Consider the following 21,284-nt stretch of genomic DNA (forward strand, 5'->3'; position numbering starts at 1 on the left):
GGTGATTATGGGGAAACAAATAATCACGATTATTTTGATTGATATTGAAGTCACAATTAATAAACCTGATTGTTAGTTGATTTCAAAACTTTGTATTTATTCAGCAAGCAAATCTCAACATTAAATGTAACTCAAAACAAGAAAATACATGTCTAAGAAGTAAAATATATTAAAATAATAGCAATAATAAAGCAAAAAATACAAATACCTGCTGTTCACGTCTTGGCCTCTTAGGGGCAGTGTGGTGACTGCATGGAGAGACACAATTACATTGAGATAAAAGGAGTAGAAGAAAGTCACGATGAAACTTTTTAATAGAACTACTTTTTCACAGATTAGGAAAAATATATGACTGTGAGTATTGTATTATCTATTTTGATGTGTTCCTAAACTACAGCGTTTGTGTGTGAATATTCGTTATTTAAAGGTAAATCCCTCCGGTAACTTTTTAGTAATTAATTTCTGCAAGCCCCTCAGTTGGGTTTTCCAGTGAGTGCTAGCATTAAGATGGCAATGTTTCTAAAACAAAGTATTTCTTGTCTTTAATTATACAATGTGTGTAATTATTTTTGTCTGTTTAGTTTTATAGTAAACTCCAACTGGGGTGTCATTAAACAGCTTTGAAGCTCACAGAGGGAGGGCAGAACCACATACGTCGCACGCTTGCTGTAAGCAATACATGGTGCATTTAGGGTGCTTTCACATTGCAGGAACTTGCATACATCCACCGCGCTGTTTGGCACAGTTTTTTGTTTGTTTGTTTTTCTGGTTTTTGTTATGTTTTTATCATCAATGAGAAGCCAAAATCGAAATTATGATTAAAATCCGATTAATCGCACAGCCCTAATGGAATTAATGCTTCACATTAACAGTTTGTTTGTTTATTTTTGGATTGCTCGTTCTAACATGTTATAGATGCACAAAGGTGTGCTGATGTGCATTTTATTCTTTGTATGTTTTAATTAGTAGTGTAATTTTTCATTTTAGTCTCATTCATTTTTGTTGGTTGCACTCCAGTCAGAATAATTGGCAGGTCTGGTTTGATTTCCCCCCACTGTTAAGCATTAAGCACTCTATCCACCGCAAGGGCTACCAGAAGTGACGTTGCAAATGACAAACACAGAACACTACACTCTATACGCAATGGCAAACAACGTGTTGGAATAGGAGGAGGAGGATTTCGACGTACAGGAGAACCCAACTGAACTGTACTTGTTTGAGCCGATCAGGAGGTCGGAACCTGACGGTGACGACGATGAACAGCCAAGTTGCAGCTGTACAACAGAAAAAGAGAGGCCACTGGGTCGATGTGACGGTATGTCAAAATTAGACTTTGCGCCGATCTGATCGGCTTAATCGGTATCGGCCGATAATTAGCATTTTATGTTGATCGGCTTTGTCCGACAACTGCAATAAAATCTTGTATTCCGGTATCACCGCATCCTGTTTTTTACGATCACTGGGCTTCATCTTGTCAACTCAAACGCGACCGGATACACTCGTTACCATGGCGACAACGACAATAATGGATCGTGTCGTGTGTTTATCAGAACAAAATGGGGGAAACTTCCTGTACTTCCTGTCATCTAATAGAAGACCATTTGTTCTGTCTGTCACTATGCCTCACTGGCATAAATAAATGAACAAAGACACATTATTTATTGTAACTAAAAAACATTTTAGCAATTAAGTACACAATTATATACAGTAAATAAGTCATTTAAATAGACACATTGCTCCATCTTGTGATCGGATCGGTTGTTTTTTTTTTTAAACTCGCTGATCGGTGATCAGCCCCAAAAATCTTGATCATGTAAAGCCTAAAAGCATGTGTTTTTATACACTCATGTCCTGAAATAATGGCACCCCAGGGGTGCCAATATTTTTTTAAATTATGCATATGCATAATGTTATGCATATTATGCATAATGTTATGCATATTATGCATAATGTTATGCATATTATGCATATGCATTACTATGCATATTATATATTCAAATATGTATCAGTGACACGGCCCAAGCTTTTACATAGTATGCAGTATTCCTATATATTGTGTCCCCCTCGCTCAAGTAGCGTTATAACACGCCGCACAGAAAGTCTTTGCCGTGTCTGTTGGCTTGTCATATAGGCAAAAGTACAGACGACAGTACTGAAAAGTACTGCGTGGGTCTTTTTTTCCCCTACTCCCCAGTGCATAGTAACCATAATAGTCGTAGGTATATATACAAGGAAATCCTCACCTCTTGTCTGCAACGTGGCGGCTGCGAGATTTAGTTCTGTTGCTGGCAGTTGAGGTCCCCATGGCTGGGGAAATAGTTGGCACCACAGCTGATTTCGGCCTCTACCACTGTATCCAATGATTTCTACTAAGTCTTTCTGAAAACATGCCAGTTCGAAGTGATCAGCACAGTTTGGAATGCTTGCTATGCACCCATAGCCGACCACGTTTCTTCCCGTTGATTGACTTTCCTTATCCACTGATCACGTATTCCTTTTTCGCTTGGAAAGCCCAAAAAAACTCTTGTCACTGCCTTGAACAATTTGTACAACCAAATGCCACACAATAAACCATCGTGACATTGCTAAATCATACAACAACAAATATACAAGGACAGGAACAACAGCATGGAACAATAGCACACAACTCCGAATGAACAGGCTATTTGGCTCGTGTTCCGTCACAGTCGATAGAGCCGAAGACCGGAAGGCGCTGGATGCAAAACGCAGAAGGCTCATTCTGAATCATATTTATCGATTTAACTGCTGTATATCTGCTTTGTAATCATTTCGAAATGGCAGAGTTATGAATAAAACATTTTACATCTTTGTCCTCTGACATTTAATTGAAGACTCTAAATTTGTAGGTGTGATTGTGAGTTTGAATGGTTGGTTATTGAATGCCCTGGGTTTCGCTGGCAACCAGTTCAGGGTGTACCCTGCCTCTCGCTCTGCTCTAAAGTCAGCTGGGATGGCTCCAGCACGCCCGCGACCCTATTGAGGATAAGCGGTACAGAGAATGGAGCGAAAGTCTTTAATTGTATCTGCCATATTCATCTGTTGTTGGTTAAGCCATTTCCTAATATTTACCTAGTATACAGTATGTGCATCATCCGAAGTCACCACAAATCAAGTAAGATGCTTGAATGTGAATATGACGTGGAAAAAACCAAGGAGATTTTTGTGGACTTCAGGAGAGCACACTCCCAGCATGCTCCCCTGAACATCAACGGTGCTGCGGTGGAGAGAGTGCGCAGCACCAAGATCCTGGGAGTACACATCACCGAGAAAATCTCCTGGACTCATCACTGGCCAAGAAAGCTCACCAGCGTCTCTATGTCCTGCGCCAGCTGAGAAGAGCCAGAGCCCCGACCCCCATCATGTGCTCATTCTACAGAGGGACCATAGAGAGCATCCTGACCAACTGCATCAGTTGTGGTATGGAGCCTGCACCGCATCCTGCCACAAGACTCTCCATCGCATAGTGGAGCAGCTGAGATCATCGGAACCTCTCTTCCCTCCCTGCAGGACATTTACACCACCCGCAAAGCCCTCCGCATAGCGGAGGATGTCACCCATCCGTCACACAGCCTCTTCAGTCTGCTGCGATCAGGGAGGAGACTGGGGAGTCTGCGGGCCAGGACGAGCCAACTCAGAGACAGTTTTATTCATCAGGCTGTCAGGAATCTGAACTCTCTGCCCGCTCTACCCCCTCGACCTCTTCTGTCCTCTGCGCACCTGAACTCTGACGCCCCACATACATGCGCGCGCACACACACACACACACACACACGACTCTGGGTCGCACCAGCCACTTTAGCTGCAATGGGATTTTGTCATATAGTTTGTATGCCTCATTTCCCTTGGTTCTCTGACCTTGACTATGTTGCACACATCACCTGATCTTTGATATTTGCACATTCAATTAATACTTTTGATATTGTATATACCATAGTTTTTAGCTTTTTATATTGTTGTTGTTTTCTTTGTTGTCTTTTGTAGCACCCTTGGGTACCGTAATTTCAATCCTCTGTATGTGTTAAGCATATTGAAGAATTTACAATAAAAGCACCTTGAACCTTGAAATCCCAATTTAGAGGTCCTGCTTGTAATTTGTTTCCATCGTTAACATGGTCATGTGTAACATGAATGATGAACAATTTGTTTTTGTCATCACCAGGTATTAAATGAAGAGTGTGATCAGAACTGGTACAAGGCAGAACTAAATGGAAAAGATGGCTTCATTCCCAAGAATTACATTGAGATGAAAGCCCATCCGTAAGTATTATATATTTTCGTTAATGTCCTTTATTTCACCCTCATTCATAAAACTTTTCTACATGCCGTGTTGAGATTCTCTGATGGAGAGCCAATAGGTTGCATTTGTCATTTTTTTCCACAAATGCATCCTGTTTTACTAATTCCATTTGAGCACAAATGTAGTATCACCCGGGTCTGACATTAAACCTTTTTGAGTGGTGGCCCTCACAGCCACAAGTACCTTGCTAAATCTATATGTCACCTATTAAATGTTCAGCATGAAAGTATGAGCATTGTTTTACCTCATTTCTTATTTGGACAGTTTTATTTTAAATACACACATAGGGGCAGTTGGTATTTACTGTACTGTATATCATCAAAAAAAACAAAAAAACATTCCTGTTGCGTAACAACCCAGGCTGTTCCTAGCATGGCGAGACAGCAACCGGCCACAACACGGTGACCTCTTGCATAATGTAATCGTTTGCAATACAAGAGCTGTAGCAAAATATCTGACTTGAGAAAGATGATATCCAGTTTTGTTGGGCACTCTCAGAAAAGTATTATTTTAAAGTTTATTGTTGTGGGTGTATTTTACATTGTAGAAATGCCTACATCATATTGGGAGCTTTTACTGATGCTTCTAAATGAGGTATCCAAAGTGGAAAACCCCAATTTCAATGAAGTTGGGACATTGTGTAAAACGTAAATACAAACAGAATACAGTAATTTGACAATCCTTTTCAACATAGAGTGGAACCTCGGTAAAACTTTTTTTGGGCATATGCACCCATATGACTGTACAGTACAAAATGTATCTTTTTTTTTTTTTTCTTTTTTGGTGGTTTTCTGACAGTCAGTTTTATCCGATATCCGTTATATCGGGGTCCAATTTATTAAGGTTGCACTGTATATTTAATTGAATACACTACTAAGACAATATATTTAATGTTCAAACTGATAAACTTGATAGTGTCCCCCCTCATTTTGAATTTGACCCCTGCAACGCGTTCCAAAAAAGCTGGGGTAGGGGCACGTTTACCACTGTGTTACATCACCTCTCCTTTTAACAACACTCGCTAAGGGTTGGGAACTGAGGACACTAATTGTTGAAGCTTTGTAGGTGGAATTCTTTCCCATTGCTACTTGATGTACAACTTCAGCTGCTCAACAGTCCGGGGTCTCTCTTGTCGTATTTTGCTCTTCATAATGAGCCACACATTTTCAATGGGAGACAGGTCTGGACTGCTGGCAGGCCAGTTTAACACTCACACTCTTTTACTACGAAACCATGCTGTTGTAACACATGCAGAATGTGGCTTGGCATTGTCTTGCCGAAATGCGCAGAAACATCCTTGAGTTAGACACAGTAGCAGTTTGTCATATGGGCAGCCCAGGGCGGCATTCTGTAGCATCCACTTTTTTCACTTTGCATCGGTCAATCTCAGATGAGTTCGGGCCCAGAGAAGCCGGCGGTCTGTCTGGATGTTGTCGATAAATGGCTTTGCATGGTAGAGTTTTAACTTAGATTTGGCGACCAGCTGTGCCTGGGGGGTCGAAGGTCACGGGCATTCAATTTTGTTTTTCCGGCCTTGCCACTTACATGCAGAGATTTCTCCAGATTCTCTGAATCTTTTGACAATATTATGGACCGTAGATGATGAAATCTCTAAATTCCTCGCAATTTGACGTTGATAAATGTTGTTCTTAAACTGTTGCACTATTTGCTCACGCAGTTGTTTACAAATTGGTGGAACTCTCCCCATCCTTGTGAACACCTAGGCCTTACAGGTATGCTCCTTTCATACCCAGTAAAGACACTCGCCTGTTTCCAATTAACCTGTTCACCTGTGGAATGTTCCAAACAGGTATTTTTGAGCATTCATCAACTTTCCCAGTCTTTTGTTGTCCCTCTTTCAGCTTTTTTGGAATTTGTTGCAGGCGTCAAATTCAAAAAGAGAGAATATTTTGCAAAATCAGAATAACACTCAGTTTGTATTAGACTCCGCTCTCTGTATGATGCATTTCTTCACCACTGCAAGCTGCATATGACCCTAATGAGGACAAATGGTATAGAAAATATGTATTATTGCCAAAACTGCAGAACCACAAAGAAACATTTTTAAATAACTCTAAAATGAGTATTATCTTTTGTAAAAGCATATTTTTCGTGTGATGATGACTCATCATCAGGCCATTGTTTGGCTTTCAACTATAAATTATTCATTAAATTACTAATAAGAGTACGGTAAATAAATAATAACTTCAGAATTTTCTAATGTGTTTACAAGAGTGTTTATACATTTTAGATATGTATTCATTGACTGTTCCGCTGTGTGGAGCGGGCTGTTAAGATGGTGTTTGATTGTATGCTTATGTCCATGTAGTAGAAATGTCTAAATTAAGATTGTGTTTATGCCTTATAACTGCGAAGAAGCTCACTGTGAATAATAAACTGAGAATGTTTCATGCTTGGACTTAACCGCGACATGTCCTCGCCATTCTCAGGTGTGCCGAGCAAAAGATTCTATTCGTTCTGGCATGGTGGCACAATATAGCCATGGGTGACCTGAAACTGAATACTGTGCTGTGGAAAAAGTATTGGTCCCCTTCTCAAATTCTTACATTTTTGTATAGCTACACCACTTTGTTTAAGATCTTCGAACAAATGTAAACATGAGACAAATATAACCCAAGTGAGCTTAAAATTATCTTTTTAAATGGTGATTTCTTTTATTAAGGGGGGAAAACCTATTCAGTTACCTGGCCCTGTGTGGAAAAAGTAATGACCCCTAAACCTAATAACTGGTTGGGCCATGCTCAGCAGCAACAACTGAAATCAAGCATTTTATATAACTGGAAATGAGTCTTTCACATCTCTGTGCAAATATTTTGTTTGAATTCAGCAAAAATGGAGGGTTTTCAAGCATGAACAGCCTTTTTAAGATCATGCCACTGCATTTCAATCGGATTCAAGTCTGGACTTTGACGAGGCCACTTCAAAATCTTCATTTAATTTTTTAAGCCATTCAGAAGTTGACTTGCTGGTGTGTTTTGGATCGTTATCCTGCTGCAGAACCCAAGTGTGCTTCACCTTAAGGTCACAATGGCTGAACATTCTCCTTTAGGATTTTCTGTTAAAGAGCCCAATTCATGTTTCCATCAATCACATCATGTTGTCCAGATCCTGAAGGAGTAAGCAGCCCAAGACCATCACACTACCACCACCATGTTTGACTGTTGGTATGATGTTCTTTTTCTGAAATACTGTGCTACATTTACGCCAGATGTAACGAGACACACACCTTCCAAAAAGCTCAACTTTCATCTCGTCAGTCCATATTATAATCTCCCAAAAGTCTTGGGAATCATTCAGATGTTTTTTTTGTAAAAGCAAGATGAGCCTTGTTCTTTTTAGTCAGCTGTGGTTTTGACCTTGGAGCTTTGCCATGGATGCCATTTTTGCCAGTCTCTTCCTTATTGTTGTGTCATGAACATTGATATTAATTGAGGCAAGGGAGGCTTACAATTCTTCAGAAGTTGTCCCGAGTTCCTTTGTGGCCTCCTGGATGAGTCGTTGCTGTTCTCTTGGGGTAATCTTTGTAGGCCGGCCAGTCCTGGGAAGGTTCACCACGGTTCCTTGTTTTCTCCATCTGAGACTAATGGCTCTCCCTATGGTTTGCTGGAATCCTAAAGCTTTAGAAATGGTTTTGATAACCCTTTCCAGACTCTTATATGTCAAAATATTTGAGTGGAGTGATGGTTGGATGTAAGACTAGGTGGAAGCTGCACATGTAAAAGTAAAATATAAATGTAAAATGTTTTCTTGCTCAAGCTAGGTTGACAATAGAATACATTAGAGTTTGCAAGTGGTCGTAATATTGGGTTTTATCGGGCTTTGGTACACTTAAGTCAGACTTCTGGTTTATGTGGCCAATGATCAGTCAGTGAGTATTGAACTGTTGGTGAACCTCAGTAGCCCTGCGAAGTAGATGCTGTGTCAAATGGGGGACACGCTGATCCAGTTTTGTGTTAAATCTAGTTATGACATGGCTGTAAGTATACTTACGAAGAAATTCCTGCTCTCCAAAAATCACCTCACCAAAATCAAAACAAAGTAACTTCAGTCATATTCACTGTACTAACTAAAGCTTGAGTGGTTTACATGTAATATGCTGCAGGCCTCTTGTCCTTAATTAAATATTGACTTTGTCATTGTTGCGCAATGAGACCTTTTCTCCTAGTGGGTAATTGTTAAGGATGTACCAATACAACTTTTTTCTGACAGAGTATACAGTGGGTACGGAAAGTATTCAGACCCCCTTAAAATTTTCATTTTTTTTTTATTGCAGCCATATAATAAAATAAAATAATTTGTTCATTTTTTTTTTCTACATTAATGTACACACAGCACCCCATATTGACAGAAAAAAAACCTAGTTGACATTTTTGCAGATTTATTAAAAAAGAAAAACTGAAATATCACAGCCATAAGTATTCAGACCCTTTGCTGAGTATTTAGTAGAAATACCCTTTTGAGCTAATAAGCCATGAGTCTTTTTGGGAATGATGCAACAAGTTTTTCACACCTGGATTTGGGGATCATCTGCCATTCCTCCTTGCAAATCCTCTCCACTTCTGTCAAGTTGGATGGTGAACGTCGGTGGGCAGCCATTTTCAGGTCTTTCCAGAGATGCTCCATTGGGTTTAAGTCAGGGCTCTTTCTGGGCCATTCAAAAACAGTCACGGAGTTGTTCTGAAACCACTCCTTTGATATTTTAGCTGTGTGCTTAGGGTCATTGTCTTTTTTAAAGGTGAACCTTCAGCCCAGTCTGAGGTTCTGAGCACTCTGGAGAAGGTTTTCGTCCAGGATATCCCTGTACTTGGCTGCATTCATCTTTTCTTCGATTGCAACCAGTCTCCCTGTCCCTGCAGCTGAAAAACACCCCCAGAGCATGATGCTGCCACCACCGTGCTTCAGTGTTGGGACTGTATTGAACAGGTGATGAGCAGTGCCGGGTTTTCTCCACACATGCCACTTAGAATTAAGGCCAACAATTTCTGTCTTGGTCTCATCAGACCAGAGAATCTTATTTCTCACCATCTTGGAGTCCTTCAGGTGTTTTTTTAGCAAACTCCATGCGGACTTTCATGTGAGGAGAGGCTTCCGTCGAGCTACGTTGCCATAAAGCCCCGACTGGTGGAGGGCTGCAGTGATGGTTGACTTTCTAGAATTTTCTCCCATCTCCCGACTGCATCTCTGGAACTCAGCCACAGTGGTCTTTGGGTTCTTCTTTACCTCTCTCACCAAGGCTCTTCTCGCTCAGTTTGGCCAGACAGCCAGCTCTAGGAAGGGTTCTGATCGTCCCAAACGTCTTCCATTTCAGGATTATGGAGGCCACTGTACTCGTAGGAACCTTAAGTGCAGCAGAAATTTTTTGTAACCTTGGCCAAATCTGTGCCTTCCCACAATTCTGTCTCTGAGCTCTGCAGGCAGTTCCTTTTGACCTCATGATTCTCATTAGCTGACATGCACTCTGAGCTGTAAGGTCTTATATAGACAGGTGTGTGGCTTTCCTAATCAAGTCCAATCAGTATAATTAAACACAGCTGGACTCCAATGAAGGTGTAGAACATCTTAAGGATGAGCAGAAGAAATGGACAGCACCTGAGTTAAATGAGTGTCACAACAAAGAGTCTAAGTGCTTATTGGCTGTGTGATATTTCAGTTTTTCTTTTTTAATAAATCAGCAAATATTTAAACAATTACGTTTTTTTCTGTCAATATGGGGTGCTGTGTGTACATTAATGAGGAAAATAATAATTAACTTAAATGATTTTAACATGGCTGCAATATAACAAAGAGTGAAATATTTAATGGGGTCTGAACTCTTTCCTTACCCACTGTACATACAAATACTTATATTGAGTAGTCGCCGATACAGACTATTGATAATTGACAATGCCATTGTTTTGCCATTTTTATGTAAATGTTTTATTTTAATCAATTATTGTTCAAAACAAAATTGTATTGAACATGATAGGGGCCTGCACGCCCGCGACCCTCGTGAGACTAAACGGTACGGAAAATAGATGGGATGACATAAGTTTCACTCAAATATACAGTGGGGCAAAAAAGTATTTAGTCAGCCACCAATTGTGCAAGTTCTACCACTTAAAAAGATGAGAGAGGCCTGTAATTTTCATCATAGGTATACCTCACCTATGAGAGACAAAATGGGGGAGGGGGGGAAATCCAGAAAATCACATTCTGATTTTTAAATAATTGATTAGCAAATTATGGTGGAAAATAAGTATTTGGTCAATAACAAAAGTTAATCTCACTACTTAGTTATATATACACTTTGTTGGCAATGACAGAGGTCAAACATTTTCTGCAAGTCTTCACAAGGTTTTCACACACTGTTGTTGGTATTTTGGCCCATTCCTCAATGCAGAGCTCCTCTAAAGTAGTGATGTTTTGGGGCTGTTGCTGGGCAACGTAGACTTTCAACTCCCTCCAAAGATTTTCTTTGACAGACGTGTCATTAAAGGAATTGTTTGATTCTTTATAGTCTGTGTTTAACTGTTATCACTCTGTTTTTACAAAGTAAAATATTCTACAGGGACACTTTTCCTTATTATAAAACACAACAAAATGTTTAGTTTCTTTAGGGGGAGGCTAGAATGGATTGATTGCGTTTCTGTTCATTTCAATGGGGAAAGATGACTTGATATATTAGTGTTATGAGTTACAAGCGTGGTCACGGAATTAATTCAACTCATCTCTCTCAGGGCACCGCTGTAAACAGTCTGCGTGCGTGACCAATGCTTGATTTTACCATTACGTCATGTTTTGATTAACCTCTTAATGCGCATTAATTGATCAGCCACACAGTAAGTTTGCTTATAAACTCTGAATATCCAAATGTGACCCTATAATGCAAGAGTGCTATTATAAGCAGAAAAAAATGTTGGCTGACTGATGGTCGTACTGTTATTAAAGCACTTTGAGTGAGTGTGCAAGCTTGTGGTGCTGCCAAAAGAGTTGACCATCTATTATGATTGATTTGCTTCTGCCAAGATGACACATTTTTAATTGACTTTGCTAATTAAAAAGGACAGTCAATAACATTTATGCAGCCAGTCACCTTTACTTGCTTCTGGGTGCCCAAAACAAACAAAATGTGCTCTTCGGGAAGAAGGCGAAGGCTTGTCTGTGGGTCAAAGAAGTCACCTAAGTGTTTGTCTCCTCCTCCAGGTGGTTCTTTGGGAAGATCCCTCGGGCCAAAGCAGAGGAGATGCTCAACAAACAAAGGCACGATGGCGCCTTCCTCATTAGAGAGAGTGAGAGTGCACCGGGTGACTTCTCCCTCTCGGTCAAGTGAGTAGCACTGCGCGAACTGGAGTTCAACATTAGCCATCGTTATTTTCTCACTGTCTTAACAATTGATCAGCTTCACAAGTTTTCAAGCTCTGGTGGTCTGAGTCATCAGCAAAGTCACTTCCTTATTCTCATGTAGTCTGAGCTGGGTTCACCCGTTCGCTTCTTTTCCAGTATTTGCTTAATAAACGGCCTGACTTCCTCCTCTACATTTCCGTTTTGACCTTCTCATAAGACACATCATGTCACTGCAAGTTACGTGATAAGTGGCTTAGTCTTGATTCATCTCTTTCCATTTGAATGGATTAGCAATCTTATTCTCCGCTTCATTTGAATACAGCTCTCCCACAGTTGCCACACATTTCTGCCTTTGTAAACTTTATATTCTCTCCCGCTGAAGCCTCAGTGCTTTTCTGTTTGTGACCCTTTCCAGGTTTGGGAACGATGTGCAGCACTTCAAGGTTCTCCGTGACGGCGCCGGGAAGTATTTCCTGTGGGTGGTGAAGTTTAACTCCCTCAATGAGCTGGTGGACTACCATCGCTCCACTTCAGTCTCCCGTAATCAGCAAATCTTTTTGCGAGACATCGAGCAGGTCCACCAGGTAACAACGAGCACGGTAACTTACTGTGAAGCTGTTTTCTTACCTCTTGTGATAGATTGTTGTTGAAGATTACACAGCACTAACCGAATAGTTTCCATTGATTTTGTAAATGTTTATTAGTTAGGAATTGGAAGTAAACAAACACGTCCTTAAAAATACAACTTTAAAATATATATTTTGTCATCCAAACATGCAGAGACCAATTGTTTGGATTATATTTTTCAGTGAGAACCTATGTAGTTAAGCAACTCCACAAATTGCAACTTTCAATATGACTATATGATTAAACACCATTCCATGGCTGGTTGATTCCAAGGTCACCATCATAAAACAAATCTTAAATAACTGCAGGGTTACTCCCAGTTGATGTTTACTGTAAAAACGTCTAACCTGTCCCAGCTATAAAACAGGTGAAATAAAAATAGTGGATTTAAGCGCCAAAATGTTAAACCAAACCATATAATTTCGTCTAACAAAAGTATGCTAGCTTAATGCTAACATATAAGAAACGCTAAAGACGGACCTACGGCTACATAAACACACTGAGCAGCAATACACACAAACACAACATACAACAACACTCACACGAATATATTCTGCTGCTGTGTGGGGAAAAACGATTATTACTTATAAGATACTTTCTCTGCCTTTTCTTCTGGCTCTCAACTACGCTGCATCACTTCTAGTAGACATCAGTGGTACTCCTTATGTTGTGGCACAAAGTGGTACTACACTGAAGACGCGTAACTTTAAATTCAGACTTTGCTGTACGATGTAAAAAAAAATAAAAAATAAATAATCCAAAAACCTGCAGTATTAAGGTGGAGCAACGAGGAACAATGATATAGCAGGGGAACACTGCCTAATACACATCTGATTTGTATCCAAAGAAGATGGCCTGATTTGGATTTGAAGATACCAATTCTATGCATGACGTATATCCCAGTTGTCACTTGTGAGCAAAAAATTTGAATTGTCACTTGAAGCATGCAGTGTAAAGTCTAGCCTTTCTCTCCGTTATACTGTATAATTAAGAATCACTTCAATCCCCAGTGTTGCTCTAGCTAGTTCCAGTTTCCTTCCACCTTTTTTCTCCAGTTGCTTTGCCATCCCAGTTTTCTATTACCCCGGTACACCCTGGCTAACCTCTTTCCGCCCATGTTTCCATTGCACAGCATCCCACATACGTGCAGGCGCTCTTTGACTTCGACCCACAGGAGGAAGGAGAGTTGGGTTTCCGACGAGGCGACTTCATCCAAGTCCTGGACAACTCTGACCCCAACTGGTGGAAAGGTGGTTGCCACAGCCAAACGGGCATGTTCCCGCGCAACTACGTCACGCCGGTCAATCGGAACATGTGAAACAGTCCAGCCATGTAAACGGCTCCTGCACCACCACCATCATCATTCTAGATGTCATCAGTCCCTCCACCTTCATCCGATCCCCACACAACCCCTCCCCTATTCCTCTTCGCCAAACCCACAATAACAGGAGCAGAGAGGAAGAATGCAAACAATTGGAGAGAGAGAGAGAGAAAGAGCGAGAGAGAGAGAGAGAGGACAGGAGTGCTGTTACAGGTGGCGCTTTGTGGTGCGTGGCAGCTGAGCAAAATCCACCTCGACTTTCACTGAGACTGTGAAACTGAGACCTCGGTGAGTATTGGAACTGCCTTGGAGGGAAAGCGATAACCAAATGAATTGACACCCAGAGCAGCTTCTGTCTTCTCCTTAACTTCTTAACATTCTGCCGCCTTTTGTTTGCTTTTGCCGCATGTTCTTTTATCAGCCACATCTGTTTTAAAGGAAATAAAATGACAGAAAAATATTTAAAAAAACAAAAAAAAAAATTTAAAAAAAAAACAAAAAAAGAACTGATGCCATATACAGCAAGTTTTCATGTCTACGATGATTGGCTCGTGAGCATTGTACATCAGCCACTGGCTGTATAAATAAATCAACTATAGAGAGAATCCATTTTTTAAGAATCTATATTATATATTTGTATGTGTTTGTCTGTATTAGCTCTCATCACAAATTTGTTAATTATGTTCAATGGTTTGTTCGTCCAGATAAGACCTAGTAGCTCTAGAATGTGCTGAATTGTCCTTCGTTTCTATTTGAGAGGTCTCTGATAAACCGCGACAGCATGATATTTCCTCTTGTCCCTCACACAAGGGAAGTCCACTTCGCATCGGGAGAAGAAACCAATCGTGCAGGGAAGCTCCTGTTGTTGAGCAGCAAGTGTACGCAGCCGTGAATGCAAGCCATGTATGACGTCAGCAAACCCCCCCCCCCTCCCCAAGGAAATTTATTTTTCACAGCCATTTGAATGTAGCTGACTGAGTCCGCGGAAGCAGGCTCGGAGAAGTGAAGTACACGGCCGTGCAAGGGAAAACGCGCTGTAATGTTATCCACATTCATTCATCACATCTACAGTACAGCTAGCTAACGTGCATACTTTGCTAAAAGCTTTCCTCGTCATACGTGCGCATAGCATGAAGGCTGAGATAATCACGCGGAATCGCCAGTCTGCAACTGGCACACACAAACACTTCCCAAAATTGAGAGATTGTCAATTTTTTTTGTTGTTGTTCAGATGACAGATCAGTTTAAGTGATATTAAAGATTTTTGTTTTCGATTTTGTCAAATGTGGTGTCGAGCACTTTTTTTTAATTTTTTTTTATTTTTTATTTTTTGGTCAAAGATTTCGTTCTCCGTTCTGGTCCAGTGTGAGTCCATGTGTTTTTTTTGTTGGTTTCTTGCTCTCTCTGGATAGTGCCTTTCTCGCTGGTGTTTTAGCATCTCCGACCCCCGCCCTTTTCACGGGGCCTGCCAGTCCTGCAGTGAGAAATGGTGTACATAATCTAACCTGTCCCACCACCCTCTCCCACATCAACTCACCTTCACCTTAGTCCCCACCTACATGGAACTCTTATTTAAGTGTCTCTTGCCTTGTCTTACCTAATGATACTGTCTTGGTTTTGCTATTTTTTTTTTTTTTTATTTGCAGTTTTTTTTGTTTTGTTTCTTGTTTTCAATTAATAAAATGCAATTATTAAAAAAAAAAGATTTGGCGTGTATTATTTGGAACCAGTGGTAGGGCCAGCAGGGTGTTCTCTGCTGGTCTAAATTACCCGTAGCACTGAACTACAAATACAACCATAAATCTAATAGTTGTTCAATGAAATTGTATTAATTTGTGCCCAGCCATCTATTCTCTTCATTTTGTAGTTTCTCTTTGCTGCATCTGTGTGTATGTTCAGATTATAGTTTTTGTCCAACCAGATTTCAGCATCTACAGTGACGTGAAAAAGTATTGGCCCCCTTCTCAGATTCTTATATTTTTGTTTAGTTTCCCCACTTTGTTTCAGAACATCAAACCAATGTAAATATCAGACAAATATAACCCGAATGAACCTAAAATGCTGTTTTTAAATTGTGATTTCATTTAAGGGGGAATGTTTTTTTTTTTACCTGGCCCTGTGTGAAAAAGTAATTAACCCCATTGTTAAATCGTGACTTAATTGTCGCTAATTGCAATTTTTGGTTGATTTTCACTGATCACACCCAAGCCTGATTACCGCCAGACCTGATCAATCGAGAAGTCACTTAAAACAGAATCTGTCCCAACAAAATTAAGTCAGACAAATGATTTTAAAAATCTCCAACAAAATGACACTATTTTGCTCACATTTGCTTGACATTTGTACATTTAATACTCTTTACATTTGAAATTATTTTAAGCCATTTTATTTGTTGCTCCTCTTTATCGATTTTTACACATTGCTGTTGTGTTTTTGTCACACCAAAAATAATAAAACAGATGACACCTTTACGGTGAATGCATACTATAATGGTTTGTTTTTATTACTTTTAATAGGCCTAGAGGATATTCAATATCCAGTTTAATGCTCTATCACTTGGAATTTTGTGTGAATCAACTCCAGTCTGCTCTTGAATCTGAATATGCTACCTTTTGAGATTAAAAGCTATACATTGGTCAAGGTATTTAAAGTCAACACTGACGCAATGAGTTTCTAGAAGTGGTATGAATGATCAATAATCAATATTGGTGTCAGCAAGAGAGGGCCCAAAATTGAATTTTGCTCAGGCCCCCATGGAGGCACGGGCATGTTGGCTCCCTCAAACTTAACTAATATGGTACAATGCCTTGTGGAGATTCCACGCAATTCTTGTAGTTGACAATGGGACAAGGTTTTCCAGGCTCTGCTCTCCTCTATGCTAAAATGAATCTTTGGTCCCGAGAGCATCGCCCCCTCGCCTGCCTCTGCCCACAGGCACTTGTGACTGCCAGCTGAATGGGTCAGTGAGACAGTTCAATCTGTGGCAACATCGTGGTTAGTCTCTGTTTTACAACGCATAGATGACATACAGTATATTTTTAATCTGAAATAGACTACACGCTGTTTTTGTATTGATTATATAATTTTTGTGTATTGTTTTGTCTCATTGTTCTAACTCTAGCTCCATTCTTCTCAGCCTTCATTTGAGTCTTTTAAACACACTCGTTACATCAGCAGTCTGCTTTTCTTTTTTTTTTTTTTTTTTTTTTTACTTACTCATCTGGACTATTTTCTATTCATGAAAGATATCAGCCTGCTTCAGCGTTCCCATTCAATCCAAAGCACTCAGTGATGCATTCACCGATGACTAGTGGCCTGGCTTTAATTTCAATAAAATGGTGTACTGACGTTCTCAAGCAATACATCTGCTAAACATAAGAGAAAATGTGTGTTTGTTAACAGAGGAACATTTTACCAATGCTTGTAAATCCATTTTATTTCAATGGAAAGGCTGTTTTATTTCCCTCTTTGCTGATGACACATTTGTCAAGAAGGTGCATGTTAATTATACTGCGTGCCTGTAGCCTGTTTACCATATATTGTGTCCAGCAGGATGGCATGCCAGCATTTTAAGATGATTGAAGGATTTGCAAGAGACGGGACATTCAAGTTGAGAAGATTATCACCGGCGTTTGAACTAAATGACCACATTATATGGTTAACCTTTTCCTTTCACTCAAACTCAAGGCCCAGGGGCCACTATGTGGCCCACTAAAGCAAATAAAGTGTGTCTATTTCATGTTTCTTGCTAGCCAGTAGTGCTTACGGTTTGTCTGGTGTATTTATAAGTACTTCTGTAATTGTCCATTCTTCCTAGTGTAGGTTGATTCTGGTTTTGTAGATATACCCGTATCGTCCTCCTTGCTGTGGCTTCATCTGACCACCTTTCTTCGTATTAGCTACCACGTGTCCCGGTATTTGTTTTTTGTTTTGCTTTGTTCCTTGTTGTGCTTTACCTTTGTGTGCTCTTTTGGTTAGAATTAATCCTACTTGATTTCTCTATATTTGTTTGTCTGCTTTGTGACCCATCCTTCGGGCGTTTGCTCACCATAACAACGTTTGTCTGAATAAAGCTCCATCCATCCATCCATTTTCTGAGCCGCTTCTCCTCACTAGGGTCGAGGGCGTGCTGGAGCTTATCCCAGCTATCATCGGGCAGGAGGCGGGGTACACCCTGAACTGGTTGCCAGCCAATCGCAGGGCACACATAAACAAACAACCATTTGCACTCACAGTCACACTTACGGGCAATTTAGAGTCTCCAATTAATGCATGTTTTGGGGATGTGGAAGGAAACCGGAGTGCCCGGAGAAAACCCACACAGGCACGGGGAGAACATGCAAACTCCACACAGGCGGGGCCGGGGATTGAACCCCGGTCCTCAGAACTGTGAGGCTGACGCTCTAACCAGTCGTCCACCGTGCCGCCTGAATTAAGCTCCTCAACTTCAAATTGTTTCCTTCCAACACCAAGATATCACCAAATGGTGGCAAAGCTGTACTTTTATTGCTTTGGCCTGAGGTACAGAACAGTGAATATGTGAGTTTTTCGGCAAATAACAGAAGATAGGTTCCAAAATTCTGTGAATAGTTGAATTTGCTTCACTGTATATTGCTGGCGTCAGCCGGAAACCTCGCATCTCCATAACCATCACTTTTCAGGAAACCCCAAAAAACGGCATGTTTGTTGAGCCACTTTCATTGCATCGTCAAAGAAAGCAAGCCATTTTTACGACTTTATATTGGCCAATAATTTGTAACAAACAAAGGTGAAAAAATATGAACTGGACCAAATTTGGAAAAGGTTTCTGCCTGATGCCAGTGATGTGTAATAATACTGTCTGATGAGGTGACTATGTATTCCATTTTCATAGTCATAGCAACCCTCTGGGGAAAACCCTAACAATGATGGGTCCTGTGACGAAAATGAGCTGGACAGAAAAAGATAGATTTGACTGAGATAGATACACAATAGATCTTGATTGTCCCCTCTATTGAGCTCATATTTTTTTAACCCTCGCTAGTTTCTGTTAATCATACCAGAGTGAATGAGTTGTAATTTAACCCCCCTCCAGTAAAATATTAAATCGAGAGCTCATGGAAACGATCAGATCACGCTACCAACGCTTGCATTTATTTATCTGCTATGCAAATTGTAACTATTTCCACTTCCTTCCCACTGGCTAACAGGGGAATAAACCATGCCACCTATTCAGTAATTCAATAGTACAAAATTCAAATGTCACTCTCTTGCTGTTATATTAGCAGCACAGTTGAATAGCGGTTAGCGTCTACCTCAGCCTTTCTGTGACTCTTACAGTTGATCTGATGCAACCTGCTGACACTCTCTTGACAGACACTAAGATCACCGGCCACTTCCCTCTAAGAACATTTTGTTTAACGTTCTCGGAAACTTCATCGGTCTCTTTCCTGCTGTGCGCTTTCTCTGAAAAGCAGTGTTTCTCAATTCCTCTCTCTCTCTCTCTCTGATGATCTCAACTTGCTTCTCTTCAGCTCTCTCAACATCATAATCTGGCGCGCCCAATGTCTGCCTCGTTGTTGTTCTTTATGGTGCAGAAATATGATATGTCCTTTTTTTCCTCTTCATTTGGAACATTATAGACAAAAGCAATGGAGATGAATACCCAACATTTCAGCAAGCCACTCTATAAATAAGATTTGTTATAATTGGCGACTGTTGCGGGCTTCCTTGGTTTTGTGTTGTGGTCAGGTTAACTACTAACGTTAGCTAGAAACGGGGTGAATGTGCCCCTCTGACAGAACCCCTGGCCCCAGCCAGGTCTCCTCAGTAAAGTTGGTCTTGACCTCCATTGTTATTTTGAGGTTCCCACCCTGCGTTCTCCAGCTTCAACCCCACAAGTAGCCTCGCCTGCCTGTCTGACCTGGAATCTTCCATCACACTGCAGCTTACTGTCAAGCCGGTCGGCTATGGCTAACATTTCAGTTACCGTCATGAGTTGTTGTTAAGTGTCCTTTGGTCTCTTGATAGGTGCGATATGAATCCAAGCTATTATTATTGTTTTTTTATGTACTGTTTTTGTATGCTAATGTACTGTAGCTAACAAAAGGGCAGAGAATAAATATATGACGGCTAAAATGACAAATGTATGTATGTATTCTATGCCTATGCAGACTTGTGAAAATGCCATTTTTGAAAATGTGTGCAATAGCTCTGTTGTTATTGTCTCCCAGATGGCTTCTTGTTTGTTGTCTTCGCTTGAGTTTTACGTCATTGTACAGCCACCTGCTGGTCATATATTGTATGTGATTGAATATGTACATTACGGTACATTGACTGTGCTGTATTTCATTTGTTTTCTCAACATTTGATGTGTGTTAGCCTAGCCCGGAAAATAAATGTTTAAATCTGCATTGGTAAAATAAAAAAATAAAAAAATATCACCTTTCTTATTCCAAACAGATAATTAATTGGATTAATTACCGTTTTGGTTATTTTCTCCAGTACTGCTATACATAGATGTAACAGTTTCAACTCATTTGGGGAATTTTCTTAACTGCAATGATATAATAATTCAGATGCTGCATATAAAGTAAAAACATACAGAAATATAACATAATAATGCAACATTAAAAACTGTGGTATACTGTATAGTCCTTGCAGCGTGTCCAAAAAAATAAAGCCAAAGGAGGGACTCAGACCACCCTTTGGACCAGCCCAGAAATGCCGCCGTATACGGTCGGCCACACATATTGCACATACCAGACACATCCATATTTTTTTTTTTAACTTTGCTTGTTTCTATATTATTAATACGAGTGTATATGCGTGAATTTTGCTGCTCTGACAATTTAATTTCCATTCATCTATCTATCGATCTATCTATCACAGTGATTCACAAAGTGTGGTACGCAGATTATCTCGAGTAGTCCATGAAAGTACTTTATTTTCTGCAAAAATATGAATATATATGTGTATCCCCCCAAATTAAGATAAAAATAATACAAAATATGATTTCCCTCTCATAAGATGTTGATTTTTTTGTTCCCCAACATTTCATGATTTTATTGAAAATTAATCTGTAAAAAAAATATGGCAATTTTTCTCATAAGATTACAATTTTCTTGAAAAAGAAAATACAAGTTTCATCGCTAAACATTTTCCTTTTTTCCCCCAATTCTGACATTGACTTTGTCCGTCCCCCCAAAAAATGTAAAGAATTTTTTTTTTGTTTTTAAACTTTTATTTAGATACAATTCTTATTTAACTTTTATGTACAAACTGTACTGTTTAACTGAACCTTTTAAGTACATTTCCCCCTATATTTAAGAGCAGTGTTACTGTCCAAACTGTTTATTATAATAATAATAATACATTTACTTTTCAGGAATAAAATCTCTGTCTTATATTTGATGAACATTGAGGCCAACTACGATACTGTATTAAATGTTGGTCAGGATGGTCGTATTTGGAGGGCTACGAATTTTTTGGGTGCCACTTAGTCCCAAATATCAAACAATATCCCATCAATGGAGGATACACTGCAGTTAATCGGAAATTATTTACAAAATGCCTTAAACTGAAATGAAAATAATCTCAATATTACAACTAAAACTACTGCCAATCCAAAAAGTAATTGTGTGTTGTTGTTTTTTTGTTCGGTGATTGTTGCCACTTGGGCGCTAGCATGTGTAC

General features: G+C 39.9%; 1 protein-coding gene across 2 annotated transcripts in view; it reads left to right on the forward strand.

Annotated features, from left to right (window-relative positions):
- grb2b (growth factor receptor-bound protein 2b) overlaps positions 1-15,315 on the forward strand; it is a 47,667-nt gene extending 32,352 nt beyond the window's left edge. The window contains exons 3-6 of one of the 2 annotated variants that reach the window (XM_061750300.1): positions 4,181-4,278; positions 11,522-11,644; positions 12,078-12,261; positions 13,422-15,315. In XM_061750300.1, the coding sequence (XP_061606284.1) occupies positions 4,181-4,278; positions 11,522-11,644; positions 12,078-12,261; positions 13,422-13,607 (591 nt within the window). In that variant the 3' untranslated portion in view covers positions 13,608-15,315. The remainder of the gene's footprint in view (positions 1-4,180; positions 4,279-11,521; positions 11,645-12,077; positions 12,262-13,421) is intronic. The other variant, XM_061750301.1, reaches the window with a different exon arrangement.
- The last annotated feature ends 5,969 nt before the right edge of the window (positions 15,316-21,284 follow it).

This window comes from Phyllopteryx taeniolatus, chromosome 16 (genome assembly GCF_024500385.1).
Source record: "Phyllopteryx taeniolatus isolate TA_2022b chromosome 16, UOR_Ptae_1.2, whole genome shotgun sequence".
NCBI classification, from domain to species: domain Eukaryota; kingdom Metazoa; phylum Chordata; class Actinopteri; order Syngnathiformes; family Syngnathidae; genus Phyllopteryx; species Phyllopteryx taeniolatus.